The sequence below is a fragment of the Hyaena hyaena genome, unplaced genomic scaffold (assembly GCF_003009895.1).
Source record: "Hyaena hyaena isolate Hyena2069 unplaced genomic scaffold, ASM300989v1 scaffold_297, whole genome shotgun sequence".
NCBI lineage: Eukaryota > Metazoa > Chordata > Mammalia > Carnivora > Hyaenidae > Hyaena > Hyaena hyaena.
In genome coordinates this window covers 1892528-1910108 of record NW_024080929.1, presented here as the reverse complement: position 1 = coordinate 1910108, position 17581 = coordinate 1892528, and the positions used below count along the sequence as shown (strand labels likewise).

The following is a 17581-nucleotide window of genomic DNA, read 5'->3' as shown; positions in this document are numbered from 1 at the left end:
TTGCAGGAGGCAAGATCGGAGGCATTAATACTAGGTGAGAAATGCTAGCACCTCGGACTAAGGTAATGGTTCGTGGGGATGAAAGGAAGATGGTGGATTCAAGATGAGTCTAGGAAATAGAATATAACTTGGTGACCAATTAAGATAGAAATACAGTTAAAGAAGCTCCCAAATTTATGGCTTGGTCAGTTGGGCCAGTGCCAAATTACCTAATAGATTAAGCAGATGCTATAGGCCCAGCAAATTAGGGGCACCCCAAACATGGCCACGTATTTATTTTGTATATGTAGTTTTTAGAAAGACTTAACCATCATAGGCATATAAGAAGAGGCTTTTTGGACATTCTTACCTTTTTACACTTTAGTATTGTTTTTATCTGAATTACGTAAAGGAGAGAAGGGGTCATAATCTTTTCATTTATTAGGGCCTCCCAAAGGAGAAGGTATCTAAAGTTTGAATCCTTTTCTGATCTGAGTGGTTAGTGGTGTCATTTCACTGAGAGAACGTGGACATTGGAAGAAGAGTAAGTTTGGGCTTCCTTCCTGCCTTTGTTATGCTTAGCCCTGAAGTGAAGGGAATGGCATGATTAGTCTGGTAAGAGGCTGGGAAACCTTACCTTCTAGAGCCTTGGCCTTCTAGAGCCTTGGCCTTCTAGAGTAACTCCATTAAGTCAATTCATACAGCTCAATCCAAGTGGAGTGTTTATGTCTAAGTCAATATGCTTCAAACACTCAGCCAATACTAATGGAAAGTAGGGAGAGACTACTGGTAAGAGAGGTGATGAATACAAGTGGATACAATGATTTAAGACAGATTAAGCTAAGTTCTCAACTTGGAGTCCAGGAAAGTTTTGAATCTCTGAAATTATATGCAGAATTGGGTAGATGTATGTTTTATGGGCAGAAAATCCAAAGCTTTGTAAAGATTTTTCAAAGCAGCCTTTGACTTCAAGAAAGTCACCAACCACCAGGAGTAGATTAACTATAAAGTGACTAAAACCTCTTTAGAGTTCTTCACTTACCTGGGACTCTTATAAGACCCCAGAAGGGGCCCTAGCAATCTCATTTTTTTTTAACTGAAAGTCTTTTTTTAACTATATACAACTCCTCTCAAATTGTATAAAGTGTTTGATCCCATAGTATCTGGATCTACACCTGCCAACCACAGATTAGGGAATAGTGTCTGGGAGTGGATGCCATCTAAGAGGAATGAGTGTCAGGAAGGAATTGTTAAAGGCCAAAGACTGCATTACAGGAGGCAGAAGGGGAAGCAATGTCAATAAAATAAAGAATGGTGACCAAGGGAGGTGAATCAGACCACATTGTCAAGGAAATAGAGAGGTAGTCAACTATGTCCAATATGGATGGAAGGGCAGAGAAGATGCAAAATAAGGGAATGATCACAGGCGTAGCTAGGATGCCTGTGGTGGTTTTGAACAAGTAAACATGGCAGTCAAACAAATGTGAGTTGTAGCCATGGTGCAAAAACATGCAGAGGAAGTAGGAACACCAACAAAAAAATTCTATGCTTGACTGTGGAGTTACGATAATATTCAATAAAGTAGGCTTGCTGTAAAAATGACATCTATGCTGAAATTTAGATGTCACATAGGTACTTTTCTTTTTTTTTTTTTTTTTTTTTCCACATAGGTACTTTTCAAAATGAGTCTTAAATGTGTTCCATGGCCAGGCAGAGGCATTGAGTGACCCTTGTCCCTCCACCACTGACCCCCCGCCTCCAACCTTTCTTTCTTAGTTCTGTATCTTACTCTTCTTACTACTTGAATTTCCATATTTTTGCCCTATATCTCTGTCCTCTGGCTGGAGATAAGGAGCAATGAAAGGGTAGAAAGAGAAAAGAAGCTATATGAATGACATTTGAACATGAAGGGTTTTAAATCTAAAATTTCTCCTGGGTAACCCACAAAAACAATAATCCATATATGGTTAATTGAATGTTGTCTGAAATTCAGGCCAAGGAAATATCTATTTGAACCAGAATGTTCTAAATTGACCACCCTGGGCAATTCTGAGGTTGACTGGTTTCAATTGGGCAAACCATGCTGACTTTCCCATTAATAGGAGGGTGAGTATTATTATTATATTTTTTTGGTAGGAGATATACCCTGATCAGAGGCACATTCTCAGATCTGCTTATATGTCTGTTATGGAATCTACTTGATGTCATTTTACATTTATGCAGTGACTTCCTCCTGGAATCTATTTCAAGATAAACTAATTTCATTACAGTTCCCAACTTAATTTCTCTTGTGATGATATCTTTAAAGGCTTTTGATATATAAACCGTGGATGTGCTCATTTATAATTGTGTCACTATGAAAAATCCACTACTTGAGGACAATGATTTTGATTGGCTAATTGACAAAATATATTAGGGACATGGAAAAAGAGCTACAGACTAGAATGTCTAAACCAAGGCATTGATTTGAGGTTACTGAGAACTAAACAAAGTTAATTCAGTAAAAATAAGCAGTTTGTGGGGTTTTTTTACTGACAAAGTGCTGGGTATGAAATGATTAAAATCATTTTTAATGATAAAGATTTGTGACATGATTGATCTGCAATAGTGTTCTAATTGAAAGAAGACCAAGAGTCTATGCTTCATAATGTAAATATGTAAATTAAACAAGTCTTAGCTGCTTGATACTTAGCTATGGTTAACATGGAAATAGTTCATAACACTTTTACGGATAGCTTAAGCATTTCCCCAGGCTTTCGTTCTAATAGTAAGCCTTAGCTTGACTTGAACATAATTAATATATTCTTTAGTAGGTCCTATTTGACCCAACAAAGCCAGATGAGCACAATATACCTAGATACCTGCTGGTTACATTATTAGACTGGTAGAGGACATAAATCAGTTTGACTGCAAGTTTTGTTTGAATTGGACTTAGGAAATTTGTAAATTATGGGGATGTAACATTTTTGTCAAACTCTCAGCTACTTCTGCAAATGAAATTGTAATTTCTGGAGTGAAATACTATGAAAAGTGTGTTGGAAACGATTGTCTTTCACCTTTGTAACTGTTTTTATGAACCTAATTGTACAACTTATGGATGACAAAACTATAGCCCAAATAAATACATGTTAACATTTTGTCTTTAGCCAATAAGAAGAAGGAGAAAGAGCGCCCAGAGATCTCTCTTCCTTCAGACTTTGAACATACGATTCATGTGGGGTTTGACGCAGTCACCGGGGAGTTCACTGTAAGTAAGCTCCTTATTTTGTTTTGCAAGCCATGAAAAGTTCCTTTATGAAAATAGGGTTCAAGAAAGCATTTTCATGTCACAGACATGGACACAGACAATCACAGGTGGAACTAGAGAGTGGCAAGAGTATTGATAAAATTATTTTGTCCATTGTAAAAATGTCTGATCACAGTTAGTCTTCAACTTGATTGAAAATGTTAATTTTCCCTGGCCCAGGGGAGGTAGTCCTGGTAGAGAGACTCTATTGAGTCTGTGCTTTGTTTGAAGTGAATCAGAGAATCATTGATTCAATTTGGCCAGTGAAGACAGCCTATCTGATTAATTCAGGATTTACATTGGAATCTGGATTACCCAGATTAACTAACCAAACCAAACAAAAATCTCTTGTAAAATTGACCTGCTCTCTGCTTTGATTCCAAGAACATAGCTTATCTTTAGGCTTATTAACAGGTATATTTTGTAGACATTCAACACAACAAACCCCATGCTTCAGGAAGAATATTTATGGATATATCACATGTACTATAGTGGTTATGTGCTTTATAGATATACAGTCCACAGTTAATATCAGTAAGAATTCTCCAGAAAGACCATAGCTCTAGATTCAGCCTTTCTTTGGATATTTTTTTAAAGATCTGGCATCTTTGTCTATAGATGGATGAAGGGAAAGATGTAGCTAGAAATATGTCCCCAGGAGGATCAGCTACCTTTTTCCATACTAGTAAGGATCTCAATAAAAATGTACATTCTGGGATAATGAGTAATTTTGAATGCATTCAGAAAAAAATCTTTGATGATATCACCACTGATTCTTGGGTTCATCAACCAGAGATAATTTTAGATATTAAATAATTGAAGTTTCTGTTTTATAACTTGACAGTTAGTGAGTAGACTGTCATATGAATAAGTGAACAAAAAGGGAGGGTGACAACTTAACTTGATTTGGAGAAGCAAACCAAGTCTCTGAATTGACAGCCAAATTACCTTTTTTTTTTCCTGGAAGTAAGCAATATGAGAATAAAATCAAAACTGAGTAAACATCTTGGCCTTGTAAAGCAATGTGAACTGATTATATTTCTGAGTATATTTCTATACTCTCAGTAGCAAGCAGAAGAGAACAGAAAGAGGTACTGCCATTGATAAAGCTGAGACACCAGTAGTTTTTAACCATTTCATTACTGGAGTCAGAGACATTATTCTAATGGCCTTGAGTTTGAGTCTGGCCTCTGCTCTTTACTGTATTTGAGAATATTCTCTTAGCTACACTTAGGAAATATAACCTTACTGACACCACTACCATCGTCACCACTAATAATAATAATTTTTATAATCTGACTCTTTTTGACATTTGAAACAGTAAAAGCACTTAAACTTTATAAATTTTGTCTAATAACTCCTCCCTGTTTTTATTTTAAGAACATTATGTTTCCAGTTTGGACCTTTTTTGGTTTCTATGTTGCTTTTCCTCTGCAACTTATGCTTTAAACTGCTCTTATGTTTTATTACAGTCATGCCACGTTTTTCTTTTCTTTTCTCTTCCTTATTGTGGTCTGATGTGAAAGCTTTCTCCGCTGCTGTTCTCATGTGACATTCTGGTTCCTTTCTAATTTTTAAATTTTTTCCACTCTTTCCAACTTGCTTGACATCTTAAGATACAATCTATCTATAGCTCTTTCTTTGTTCTTTTGGGGTTCTGAATAGAAATGAAGGAAAGTGAATCACCATCATCTTGCTGATTGCATCTTTACTTTGCTGTCAGTTAGAACCCAAAGAACCAACCAGAGAGGGGTGGGGGTGGGATATGTGATCGGCAGCCTTTCCAATTGTGAACAACCTGTTTGATGCAATTGAACCAAACCAAACCAAAACCTGCACCCCCTCATTCCCCAAACCCAATTTAACATAAAGCATCTGTTTGGATGCAGTCAGTTGTGAGAAATTCTTTGAATATACAGATAAGATATGGGCTAAATTTGGGTATCTCATGCACTATTGGCCTCTTGATGATCTTTCAAAACTGCTTGTCCACACATTATATTTAAAGATGCCAAATTCTTCCCTTTATTACTATCTTCACTGATGGTTTTCATATCCTAACTTTAAAAAATACCATAATTGTTATAAGCTTTTAAAATCATTTTGTTGGTAGCATTTAGAATTGGGTCCTATTTGCCCTGGTACCACTCATTTATTGCGTGTGTGTTTTGGTGCGTGTGTGTGCACACATGTATGCGTGTGGGCGGGAGGGGCATATTTCTAAATTTGATTATTGTGGTGGCTTAGGTTGGATTTTGAGCCATCTGTTGAACTGTGTTGTTCAGTTGTCTTACAAGGGCCTGTCATTTTGAATATCTGGACACCGCTTTGGTGTGCTGCTTGGTCACTGTCCTACAGCTAGCTGGCCCATATAACCTTGTGCACCTGGTTATACACTTGGACCCTGAGATTAAAATTAGGTTGGGAGGTGAGATTTGGGGTACTGAGCTATTACAAGTCCTTACCCTTTATATTGCCATTTTTGTCCCAAATACTTTAGAACTCCCCCTTCCAGACCTCTAGACCTGTGACGGTCGCTTCAAGTCAATCAGAGGGAAAAATGGTATGAGTGATATAAATGATCATTTCTTATGATAAGATAAATGCTTGGCCTGTTGTATCATGCTGCCATTCTCCTGGGCTACACTGGACAATCCCCAGCTTGTTGTACATCTGATCGTTATTGTACACGTGGTCAGGCATTGATATGTGCTCCTGCTTCTGATGCTCATACGTCTAGGCCTCCATTAGCTGTCTTAACTTTTGGGATTTGTACTTCAAATTAGAGTAATGAGATGGCTTTCTAATTATGTGCCTCTGTGGCAGACATTCAAATTTAAGTGTCAGGTTTCATTGATTAACTAGTTTATCTCAACTTACAAAAGACAAAAGAAATTATGTCAGCAGTGTAGCCGTGTGGTAAGTATAGTTATCGGAAGTATCTTCTGCAATTGACAGCATGTTTTCCTGCTGTCTAGTGATCTCAAGACATTTATTTATCACAAAAGTTTAGAAGTGCCACGAGAATGTATAATAACTGCAAAGACTCTAATAATTATGGTAATGACCATGCCAGTGATGTCTGCTCTAGTGGTTATGTGCAACGCATACCTGGTTTTGTAACACTTAATAACTCCTTTGGCCATTACAGTATTAACCAAATGCTATTAATTGCACTTAGAATCAGAACTGGGATCATGCATGGGCTCCTGAGTTCAAATATTTGGCTTAAGGCTTTAGCATCAAATTGCGTGATTAATGCATGTAAAAGTGTCGTTTTCACTGTGCTTGGAGTAACCCCAAATGCCAGGAATCAAAGACTCGTATCCCAAATCCAACCAGTTGGGTCAAAGCATGTGTCTGTAGCACTGGAGACAATAGCTTTATTTAGACAAAGCTGTTATCTTCTCTCTGATCTTATTTTGTGGAAAGTGAGACTTCAGAGCTGCAGCATTAACATGGCAATTACTCATATATGGTTTGAAATGAAATGGTTTCCCTGTCCCTGGTCTAAAGGAACTCAAAGGCAGAGTCTGGCTGTGTGGGAAATCCTTAATCTCATTTTCTTTACACCAGCCACGACTTTAGCTACAAAGGACAGAAGAGTCACTCACATCAATGGGAATGAAGTTAAATCTAGCATCCCCATGTAGCCACCCCTCCAGTTGTAGCTACATAGACACTTCCCATGCAAAATTGAAAATGGTGAACCAGAATTGGGAACTGAAATTTGTAAGTTCATCACATGGCCACTGGCTACCTGTGATCACCCGGTTGTAAATACAACTTACAAATTATTGTCAAAGCTTTTCACGATGCCATCCTTCTTCCCTCCCAAGGTCACATTTCTGCCTTTTGGTAATTTCTCCAGTCATTTAATGGTAATTCTTATTATTGCATATTTATGGAGGACGCATCTGGCCAAAAGTGGAATTATGCATCCACTCCGTAGAACATTGTTGTTTTCTCTGTTTTCTTAAATCTGTCCTGCCCCTGATTTAGTTAATGCCTCTCTATTTTCATAACCGCCCCACTTTAGAAGGGATTACCCCCTCCCCCATCCAGACCCATTGGTTTCATCTCCTCCCACCTTCTAAGTTGTCCCACATTCTGTTTTAACTTTCTTTTCTTTCTTTATTTACGTCCATTACAGCCAGATCTCTATGGCTCACAGATGTGCCCAGGGAAGCTCCCAGAGGTGCGTCACAGGCCCAAAAGAAGCTTGCATCAAAGTGCTTCTTTGAGATGTCATAGCACTGCAGCAGCAGGTTCATGTGTGTGCAGTAGAGTTGTTGCTTGGCTTATATCACTTTTTTGTTGTCATTCCCAAACTCTGGAGGCCCACGTCACACATTGTTTTGCCGAGACTTCGTAGGACAAAGCCGCACAAATTGGGTCTAGATGCACTTCAGGAATGGTGTGTCTGTCTCTCACTCCAAGTTGCTCTTGGAGGGCAGACGATTATGAAATGGGGACATCCAGAGGCTGACCGTGTAGGAAAGAATGCTAAAATGCTCAAGGCACAACTAACCTTTCCGTGTCATTTGTGCAATTGTCCTTGGTTAGATTTCCAAATACCCCCTCCTCTGTGCTCTAAATGCTTTAGATGATTGCAAATTCTCACAGGGCTTTGGCATGGTTGTCACAGTCCCCAGGTTCTGTGTGAGCAATGAACAAAGTGGGGAAGAGGGGGCAGAGGGAGGAGAGGAGAAAGCTGCAGGGAGAACGCCCAAGGCAGCGTTAATGTTACTGTTTCGCATCTCAGTGGTTATCGCTCCTCCACTATTCTATTTTTGTCTCCTCTCAATTCCCTTCTGTATTAAAGCTCTTGACACCCTCCCCCCAAATTACATTTTGTAATCACAAAGTGTAAACTGAACCAAGGGTGAGGCTTTCCTTTTATTCGGAAAGATAATTCCTATTGCAACGTGTCCAGAAACAGCTTATTTTATTCCAGTCATACAAAATCCGTTGATCTGCACTATACTATACGGTGCCCAAATTTAGAGAAGTCTTGCTATGTCTGCCCTGAGTCGCCAGAAAAAATAAGCTAAGCCGTAAACATCATTTCATGGATGAGCAGAATTAATATGGAGGTGATTTTCATGCGCTTTTTTTTTCTATCACAGTCATACTCCCACCCACCCTTTTTAAGTTGGATCCTAGTTTTACCTATGTGTTTTAATTAGAGAAGAGAATGATTGCATTGTTAAGTTACTAACTTTAAATCGAGAGTGTAACTTCAGTTTCCCAAGTGTAATCCTACAGGTAGCATGGGCTTCTTGGTGAAGAACTTTACTGGAACATGAAAAGGCAGCTTACTGAATGTTCTGAGCTGCCATTCTTTCCCTTTGGTTGTCCACAGGGAATTCCTGAGCAGTGGGCACGATTACTGCAAACCTCCAACATAACAAAGCTGGAACAGAAGAAGAATCCACAAGCCGTTCTAGATGTTCTCAAATTCTATGATTCCAAAGAAACAGTCAACAACCAGAAATATATGAGCTTTACATCTGGAGGTAAGAGTAAATCTAAAGTATCAAAGAGAGAAGTAATTCTGATCTCAGAGAATCAGGATTAGAACAGAATGCCTGGAGGGTGTCAGAAGTCAGTTCTGGTTCCTTCTCCAAATGTCTTTAACATAAGTAAATCAAAATATGGCTTGGGAGTGTTTGTAAAACACAAGTAGGTGGATTGTTCAGCAAAGCAGTAGTTGTCAGTTCGAATCAGCAATCACAATTGTTTGGTCTATTCATTGGCATGAAGAAGGCACTTAGTCATTTAGGATCAGACCTTTTGATGTGCTTGTGAAATAGGAGGTGTAGGGACTAGACCAATGTCTCTTGAAGTTTACTTTATCCTTAAATTCATTGAATTGTACCATGATGACACAACACACTTTTCGTGGTTATCAAGTTATTTTGATCCGACCTCAAAATCAGACCTAAAAATGGGGCGCCTGGGTGGCTTAGTCGGTTAAGCGTCCGACTTTCGCTTAGGTCATGATCTCGCGGTTCGTGGGTTCGAGCCCCGCGTCGGGCTCTGCGCTGACTGCCAGCTCAGAGCCTGGAGCCTGTTTCAGTCTGTGACTCCCTCTCTCTCTGACCCTCCCCTGCTCGTGCTGTCTCTCTCTCTCTCTCCTAGAAATAAATAAAAACCTTAAAAAAAAAAATCAGACCTAAAAAGAGAAATCATGTCTGGGTATTTATAAGAAATCGAAATGGCTGTGTTCCTGCCAAATCTTGATTTCATTTGCTACCATGTAGACACAGCCTTTGTTTAAAGCTTTTATGTTCCAGTTTGTACTATAAGCAACTAAAAAATATATACCAAACAATATTTTGGCATTTTGAGAAAGATGATCCTGGTTAGAACAACTCCTTGTATAACATCTAAAAAAAAAGAAGAGAACCCTATATCATCAGTGCCCCATCTGTAAAGAGCCTGTACCTCTCAGCATTGGTTTGAGTATAGAGCAGGCTTGAAATATCTTCAAGAATGGTGCAAAGACATACTTGGAAGGGGAGGAGCATCTCATTTGGTCGTAATAAATGTCAAAGCCCAAACTTAAGGCATATAGTAATTCACCTTCTCTATGGGATGATTTAAACAGAGAAGACTGCTTACCTGCTATTCTCCAGTGAAGAAAACAAAAAGCCATCAAGGAGAGCTTTTTATGGTATTTAGTCTTCCAAATAGAGTGAAATATCTTAGAGATCCTAGTGACACATCAAGCAATACTTAATGTGAGGAAATCTAGAACTATCCTCCAGGTTCACTGTAGAACCATAGGTAACTGGGACCAAAAATGCATCATTCCAGTATCTGAGCTGAGTGATACTCACCAGACACTTTTTGGATGCTCTAGTGTGGAGACTGAGGAATAGGATAGGAGGACGTGGGGGGAGGTAAAATCAAAGGAAAGAAAGGGAGTGTGGAAGCAAGGAAGGAAAAGAAGAGGGGAGGATAGGGAAGAAGGAAGTGGGGGAGAAATTGTGGGTATAGATGTATAGGTTCATACCAATCTGGAGTAGGTGATCTCGATATTCTTTCATATAGATGAGATTCACTGGAGGCTTTCCTTAAGGTCTATAAAATGATATAGTAAGGATGCAAGTGTGTGAGCTATTTTAAGGAAAATGAGGGGTGCCTGGGTGGCTCAGTCAGTTAAGCGTCTGACTCTTAGTTTCATCGTAGGTCATGATCTCACGGTTTGTAGTATCGAGCCCCATGTCAGGCTCTGCGCTGATATGTGGAGCCTGCTTGGTATCCTCCCGCTCCCTCTCTCTCTGCCCCTCCCTTGCTCTCTCTCTCCCTGTCACTCTCAAAATAAATAAATGAAATTTATTTATTTATTCATTTATGTATTTATTTTAGAGAGAGAGAGAGAGTGAGAGTGAACAGGGAAGGGGCGGGGGGAGGGGAGAGAGAATGCAAAGCAGGCACTGTGCTGACAGCAGAGAATCTGATGTGGGGCCCAAACTCAGAACCATAAGATCATGACCTGAACAGAAGTTGGATGCTTAACCGACTGAGCTACCCAGGTGCCCCATCAAAATAAATAAGTAAACTTTAAAAAAAGAAAAGAAAAATCACATCATTGTCATAACATATACTTAATACCGAATTGGAGACTTTTCTTCTGGTCAAAGATTAAACCTGCATAGGTTATTATTTTTTTTTTATTAACTATGGTCTCTAAATGAGGCAGTCTTTATGAAATAAATGTGACATCTTTATCTTTGCTTTTCAGATAAAAGTGCACACGGATACATAGCAGCTCACCCTTCGGTAAGTGAAAAATTGAAAATGGTTTAGAGTGATCAGTGTTTCTGACAGTCTGACAGAATACTGTTGCACAGATTCAGTTTAGACATAGAATCTTTTAAAAAACAGTTTTTTAAAGGTATCATTTTGCTATATGAAATATACAATTATAAATATACAATTATATATATAAATACAAAATATAGAATTTACATATAAAATATATAACCCATTTTTAACTGTACACTTTGACAACTTCAGGTGAATTTACATACCAGTGCTACCCTCACCACAATCCAGTTTTAGAATACTTTCATCACCTCATATGATCCCTTAGGCCTGCTTACAGTTATTGCCCATCCCACCCCCACCATAGCCCCAGGCAATCACTAATCTGGTATTACAGATTGGTCTTTGTGGACATTTCATGTAAATGAAATAATACAGTATATGACCTTTCGGGATTGGCTTTCCTCAGTCGACACAATGCTCTTAGGATTCATCCAAGTTGTGTGTTATCAGTAGTTTGTTCCTTGTTATTGCTAAGCAGTATTCCATGGTATGGGTATACCACTGTTTAACAGTTTACCCATTGGAGGATCCCTGGCCTGTTTACAGTTTTGGGCTATTCTAAATAAAGCTACTCTGAACATGGATGTTTAATATTTAGGTAGATAAATGTTTGTGTTTCTCTTACATATAGAGCCTTGCAAATAATCATAATGATAGGGATTTCTCTTTACTGAACATTTAACAGTGTGCCAGGCACTGGGATAATATTTTTTTCTTTATTTGTTTTGAGAGTGAGAAAGAGTGTGAGCAGGGGAGGGCAGTGAGATAGGGAGAGAGAGAGATCCGAAGCAGGCTCCCCACTGTCAGCACAAAACCCAAGCGAGGCTTGAAGCCACAAACCATGAGATCATGACCTGAGCCAAGATCAAGAGTTGGACCCTTAACTGACTGAGCCACCCAAGCACCCCTGGGATAATCTCACTTTACATTCACTTACCCTTTCTTGCAACCAAATCAGGTAAATCATACCATTATCTCCATTTTACATATGTGATTCAAAGAGGTGAAGTAGCCCACCTAAGGTTATACTGCCATACCTTTTAGCGTCACCTGTTCCAACAAACTAAGGTGCAGTGGTGAAGGTGACTCTTCCCAAAGTCACACAGACAGTTTTATCAGAGAAGTGACTAAAAAATAAGTAATGTAGTTCAGAGTTCTTGGAAGTGATGTAGTATCTGCAAGAATACCCCTATACATTACACAGAATATTATCCTAGACAAGGCTTCCCTTTGTGTGATTTTATTTTGATGTTTGATAGAAATTATTTCCTGCTTCGTTTGCTTCCTTAGGGGTGAAATAATTAGGAGTGGTGGAAGTTTACTGTTGATTTGAGGAGTCATGGGTAATCAACCTTTTACAGAGGACAGAAACTGGCCTCCTTGATATCAATCACCCTGAGCAACAAATATATGATAGCAGTAGATCACTAGTGGTAAAGAGTAAAGGCTATGAAGTAGTGTGGCAGTTGTTAAAAAATTAAGAATAGAATTACCAGGGGCATCTGGGTGACTCAGTCAGTTATGTGTCTGACTTCAGCTCAGATCATGGTCTCATGGTGAGTTTGAGCCCCACATCAGGCTCTGTGCTGACAGCTCAGAGTCTAGAGCCTACTTCAGATTCTGTGTCTCCTTAGCTCTCTGCTCCTCCCCTGCTCATGCTCTCTCTCTCTCTCTCTCTCTCAAAAATAAATAAAACATTAATATAGAATTACTATATGATCTAGTAATCCCACTTCTGGATTTATGCCCAAAAGAATTGAAAGCAAGGTTTCAAATGGATTTTTATATACCCATATTCAAAGCAGTATTATTCACTATATATATATATATATATATATATATATATATATATATAAAAAGGTAGAAGCAACCCATGTGTCTATCAGCAGATGATGGATAAATAAATGTGGCATATCCATGCCATGGAATATTATTCAGCTTTAAAGCAGAAGGACATCCTGACACGTACTACCACATGGATCAACCTTGAGGACATTGTCCCAAGTGTAATAATACAGTTATGAAAAGAGAAATCCTGTGTGATTCTATTTATATGAGGTACAGAGTACTCCATATAAAGAGTTAAATTTTTGCAAGATGGAAAGGGTTCTGGAGATCGGTTGCACGATAATGCGAATATATTCAACACCACTGAACTGTACATTTAAAAATGGCTAAGATGGTAAATTTTATGTTATGCATATTTTACCACAGTGAAAAAAAGAAAGAATGAAGGCTCTGGACCTAGGTGTTCAGTCTTACTCCTCATTATAAGCTGTGCAACTTTGGGAAAGTGGCTTAGCTTTGCTGAGCCTGTCTTTCCTCAGCTTTGACTGGGTATAATAACAGTACCTACCTCCTAAAACTTGTCTGGATATTGAATGTGATAATACATATAATATACTTAGCACCCTATCTAGCACATACCATATGTTTATTAATTATAAGTTAGTATTACTATCACTTTTAGATGGCAACAAGATGAAAAACTCACTCTCTCCATTCATAGATTCCTATGAGTCCATGGTACTTGCACCATACTCAGATTCCCCAAAACGGGATAGAATGCAGCTCTTCCATTGTAACTGGTCATTTCTTCCCCCCCTTCCCTCCCCTCCTCCTCTGCTGTGACAGCTTCCTAGGCCACACTCAAAGCATCATGTGAAAGGAGGTCATTATAAAGGGAGAAAGATAAAAATGGCAACCTTCCGTGACCAAAACATATCTCACCTCTCTTGATTTAATTAAGATATTGTTTAATGAATACTAGCTGGGTATCCTGGAAAAGAAATAGTTGGTACTTTTTTTGAGATAGGTTAGTTATTTCAAACACTAACCGGCTAGGATGGTCTGTATGTTAGATGTTTTTTTTTTTTTTGTCAACAATTTATATGTCCTAAAATACTGTCCCTTTCTTTTGAGCTTGCTTCTGTCAGTTTTATTTGTGGAATTCAAACTAAATCTACATAATGATCAAAACAGTCCATCAAATCAGAAACAAAATGGTGTTCTCACTGTTTGGAGACAAAACAAATGGATATATATTTTTTCACATATACTTATCAAGTGCCTCCTTATAAGCACAGGAAATTTGGAGCTCACTCTGGTAAGGGAAGAGAAGTATGCACATAAAGAAACACAATACACTATGGACCATATTATATACCATAAAATATGTCCATTTACTATGAGAACTCAGAGAAAAGAGATTACTCTTAGCTGGGGAGGGAAAAGGAAGCAGGTCCTTGTCTCTAAGGGCTTAAGCTCAGTGCCTGGTACAAAATAGGTTCCTGGTACATATTCGTTGAATGTTGAGTTGGAAAATGCTTCATATAAAAAGTTGCATTTGAGCTAGATCTTGAAGGTCAGGTGGGATTTGGATTTGTGAAGATGGGGAAGGGCATTCTAAGCAAAATTAAAAAAAAAAAAACATGGGAAAAGGCACACTAGTGAGAAGAGCATGGGAACAAAAAAGGTGTGGGTTTGAAGACTGAGATACAAGAAAGGGAATCATAGGAATTAAGCTTTGAATGCTAAGTTGGAGCCAAATCATAGTGGCCTTTAAATACTATTCTAAGAAATCTGGCGTTTTCTAGTATACATTGGAAAGCGCTTACAGTTTTTTGGACCAGGAGAATTAGGCAATTAAAGCTTATGCTTTGGGAAGAGTTATCTAACAGCAAATGTCCAGAATGAATTAAGGGCAAAAGGTAAGGCTAGAGGAAGGGAGACCAGTTGGGGGAGTAGTGTAAGCATCCAGGCCATAGGTAAAGAGGGTCTAAGTGAGAGCCTAAATGAGATGGTAGCAGTAGGAATGGAGAGGACGTTCAAATTCCAGAAATGTTTAGGTTATTGACTGGATGTTGGAGAACAGGTTAAGGTCAAAGATTGATTACAGGCTTGAAATGAGATGAGGATGGCCAAAAAGATGAGGATGCCATCTTTCAGGAGTTGCAACTTTTGTGAAAAGATGCTGAGTTTCCTACCCTGAAGGGCTGGTAGGACTTCCAGGTGGAGATAATTGATTAAACTACTTAACTAAGACTGTGTTTCTATTGAGTGAATGAACTGTATTAGTCGCTTAAGTTCAGAGTGGATCTTTTCAGTGGGACTCAGCTACTTAGGAATGGGGGTTTGAGAGGACCCTGTGCTCTCCTTATGGTTCTAGGAGGAAATTGCACTGGACACTGCTTATGTTTGGGGGCGGTTATTTTGTTTTTTGTTTGTTTATTTGTTTGTTTGTTTTGCATTAGAAACCCTCCCAAATAGACCTAGCAGTCCTATAGGATCTGATTTAATGGGACTGGACTATCTCTGTATAGACACAACCTAAACTGATCACCAGTTTTGGCCTCCTTTACCAGCCTGGGTGGGAATTAAAAAAGAAGTAGTGCTGTAGTCACTAAATATTTTAAACTAATAACTGTATAATTAATATTGAATTCAGGAATACATCCCATAATCCTATGACATCTGCTTTACTGCTCACTCATGGTAGCTTCTTTGATATCAGTACTTTAAACACTAAATACTATTCAGGGACCTACTCTTCAATTCAAGACTACTTTAAAATGTTATATGTTTATTATACTATTGAGAGTGAAGTAATACATTTAGAATCCTGGAATGGCATTCTGAGTGGAAGGAAACTTCCACTGAATATGGTCATGAATATGAATAGCTCATGATTTGTGCCCAGCAAAGCTGGGTGTGTAGTTGACACAGATTGAGCTTTTGATGTGAAGTCCTGTTTTATTTCGTTCATCTAGATTAGTGGTTGTTTTACTTCAGTGTGTATCATAATTCCCTGGGGAGTCCGCAAGTTGATCGGGAATGGAGCCCTCAAATCTCACTCTTTTTTTAATAGTTTATTGTCAAGTTGATTTCCATATAACACCCAATGCTCATCCCCACAAGTGCCCTCCTCCATGCCCATCACCACCCCTCCCCTTCCCCTACCCCCATCAGTACTCAGTTTGTTCTCAGCATTCAAGAGTCTCTCATGGTTTGCCTCCCTCCCTCTCCCCCCCTATTTAACCCCTTCTTCTCACCCATGGTCCTCTGTTAAGTTCCTCCTAATCCTCCTATACATGCAAACATATGGTAGCTGTCCTTCTCCGCCTGACTAATTCACTCAGCATAACACGCTCAAGTTCCATCCATGTTGCTACACATGGCCAGGTTTCATTCTTTCTCACTGCCATGTAGTATTCCATTGTAGAGATAACCCACATCTTCTTGATCCATTTGTCTGTTGATGGACACTTAGGCTCTTTCCATGTTTTGGCTATTGTTGAGAGTGCTGCTATGAACATTGGGGTCCATGTGCCCCTATGCATCAGCACTCCTATATCCCTTGGGTACATTCCTAGCAGTGCTATTGCTGGGTCATAGGGGAGTTCTATTGTTAATTTTTTGAGGAACCTCCACACTATTTTCCAGAGGGGTTGCACCAGCTTACATTCCCACCAATAGTGCAGGAGGGTGCCCATTTCTCTACATCCTCGCCAGCATCTAGAGTCCTCTCATTTGCTCATTTTAGCCACTCTGACCTGCGAAAGGTGGTATCTCAGTATGGTTTTGATTTGTATTTCCCTGATGAACAGGGATGCTGAGCATTGTTTCATGTGTCTGTTGGCCATCTGGATGTCCTCTTTGGAAAAGTGTCTGTTCATGTCTTCTACCCATTTCTTCACTGGATTATTTGTTTTTCAGGTGTGGAGTTTGATGAGTTCCTTATAGATATTGGACACTAGCCCTTTATCTGATATATCATTTGCAACTATCTTTTCCCATTCCGTCAGTTGCCCATTAGTTTTATGGATTGTTTCCTTTGCCATGCAGAAGCTTTTTATCTTGATGAGGTCCCAATAGTTCATTTTTGCTCTTGAATCCCTTGCTTTTGGGGATGTGTCAAGTAAGAAATGGCTGCAGTGGAGGTCAAGGAGGTTGTTTCCTGCTGTCTCCTCTAGGGTTTTGATGGTTTCCTGTCTCACATTCATGTCCTTTATCCATTTTGAGTTTATGTTTGTGTATGGTGTGAGAAAGTGATCTAGTTTCATTCTTCTGCATGTTGTTGTCCAGTTCCTCCAACACCATCTGTTAAAGAGGCTGCCTTTTTTCCATTGGATACTCTTTCCTGCTTTGTCAAAGATTAGTTGGCTGTACACTTTTGGGTCTAATTCTTAGTTCTCAATTCTATTCCATTGGTCTATGTGTCTATTTTTGTGCCAATACCATACTGTCTTGATGATGACAGCTTTGTAGTAGAGGCTACAGTCTGGGATGGTGATGCCTCCTGTTTTGGTTTTCTGCTTCAATATTACTTTGGCTATTTGGGGTCTTTTATGGTTCCATACAAATTTTAGGGTAGTTTGTTCTAGTTTTGAGAAGTATACTGGTGCTATTTTGATTGAGTTTGCATTAAATGTGTAGATTGCTTTGGGTAGTAATGACATTTTAACAACATCTATTTTT

At 38.9% G+C, this 17581-nt stretch overlaps 1 protein-coding gene across 9 annotated transcripts in view; it reads left to right on the top strand.

The window, feature by feature from the left end:
• The window catches only part of PAK3 (p21 (RAC1) activated kinase 3), a 139781-nt gene that overhangs the window by 46130 nt on the left and 76070 nt on the right, over positions 1-17581 (top strand). For all 9 annotated transcript variants that reach the window (XM_039247416.1, XM_039247413.1, XM_039247412.1 and 6 more), the window contains 3 exons: positions 3126-3226; positions 8631-8784; positions 11019-11056. In XM_039247416.1, the coding sequence (XP_039103347.1) occupies positions 3126-3226; positions 8631-8784; positions 11019-11056 (293 nt within the window). The remainder of the gene's footprint in view (positions 1-3125; positions 3227-8630; positions 8785-11018; positions 11057-17581) is intronic.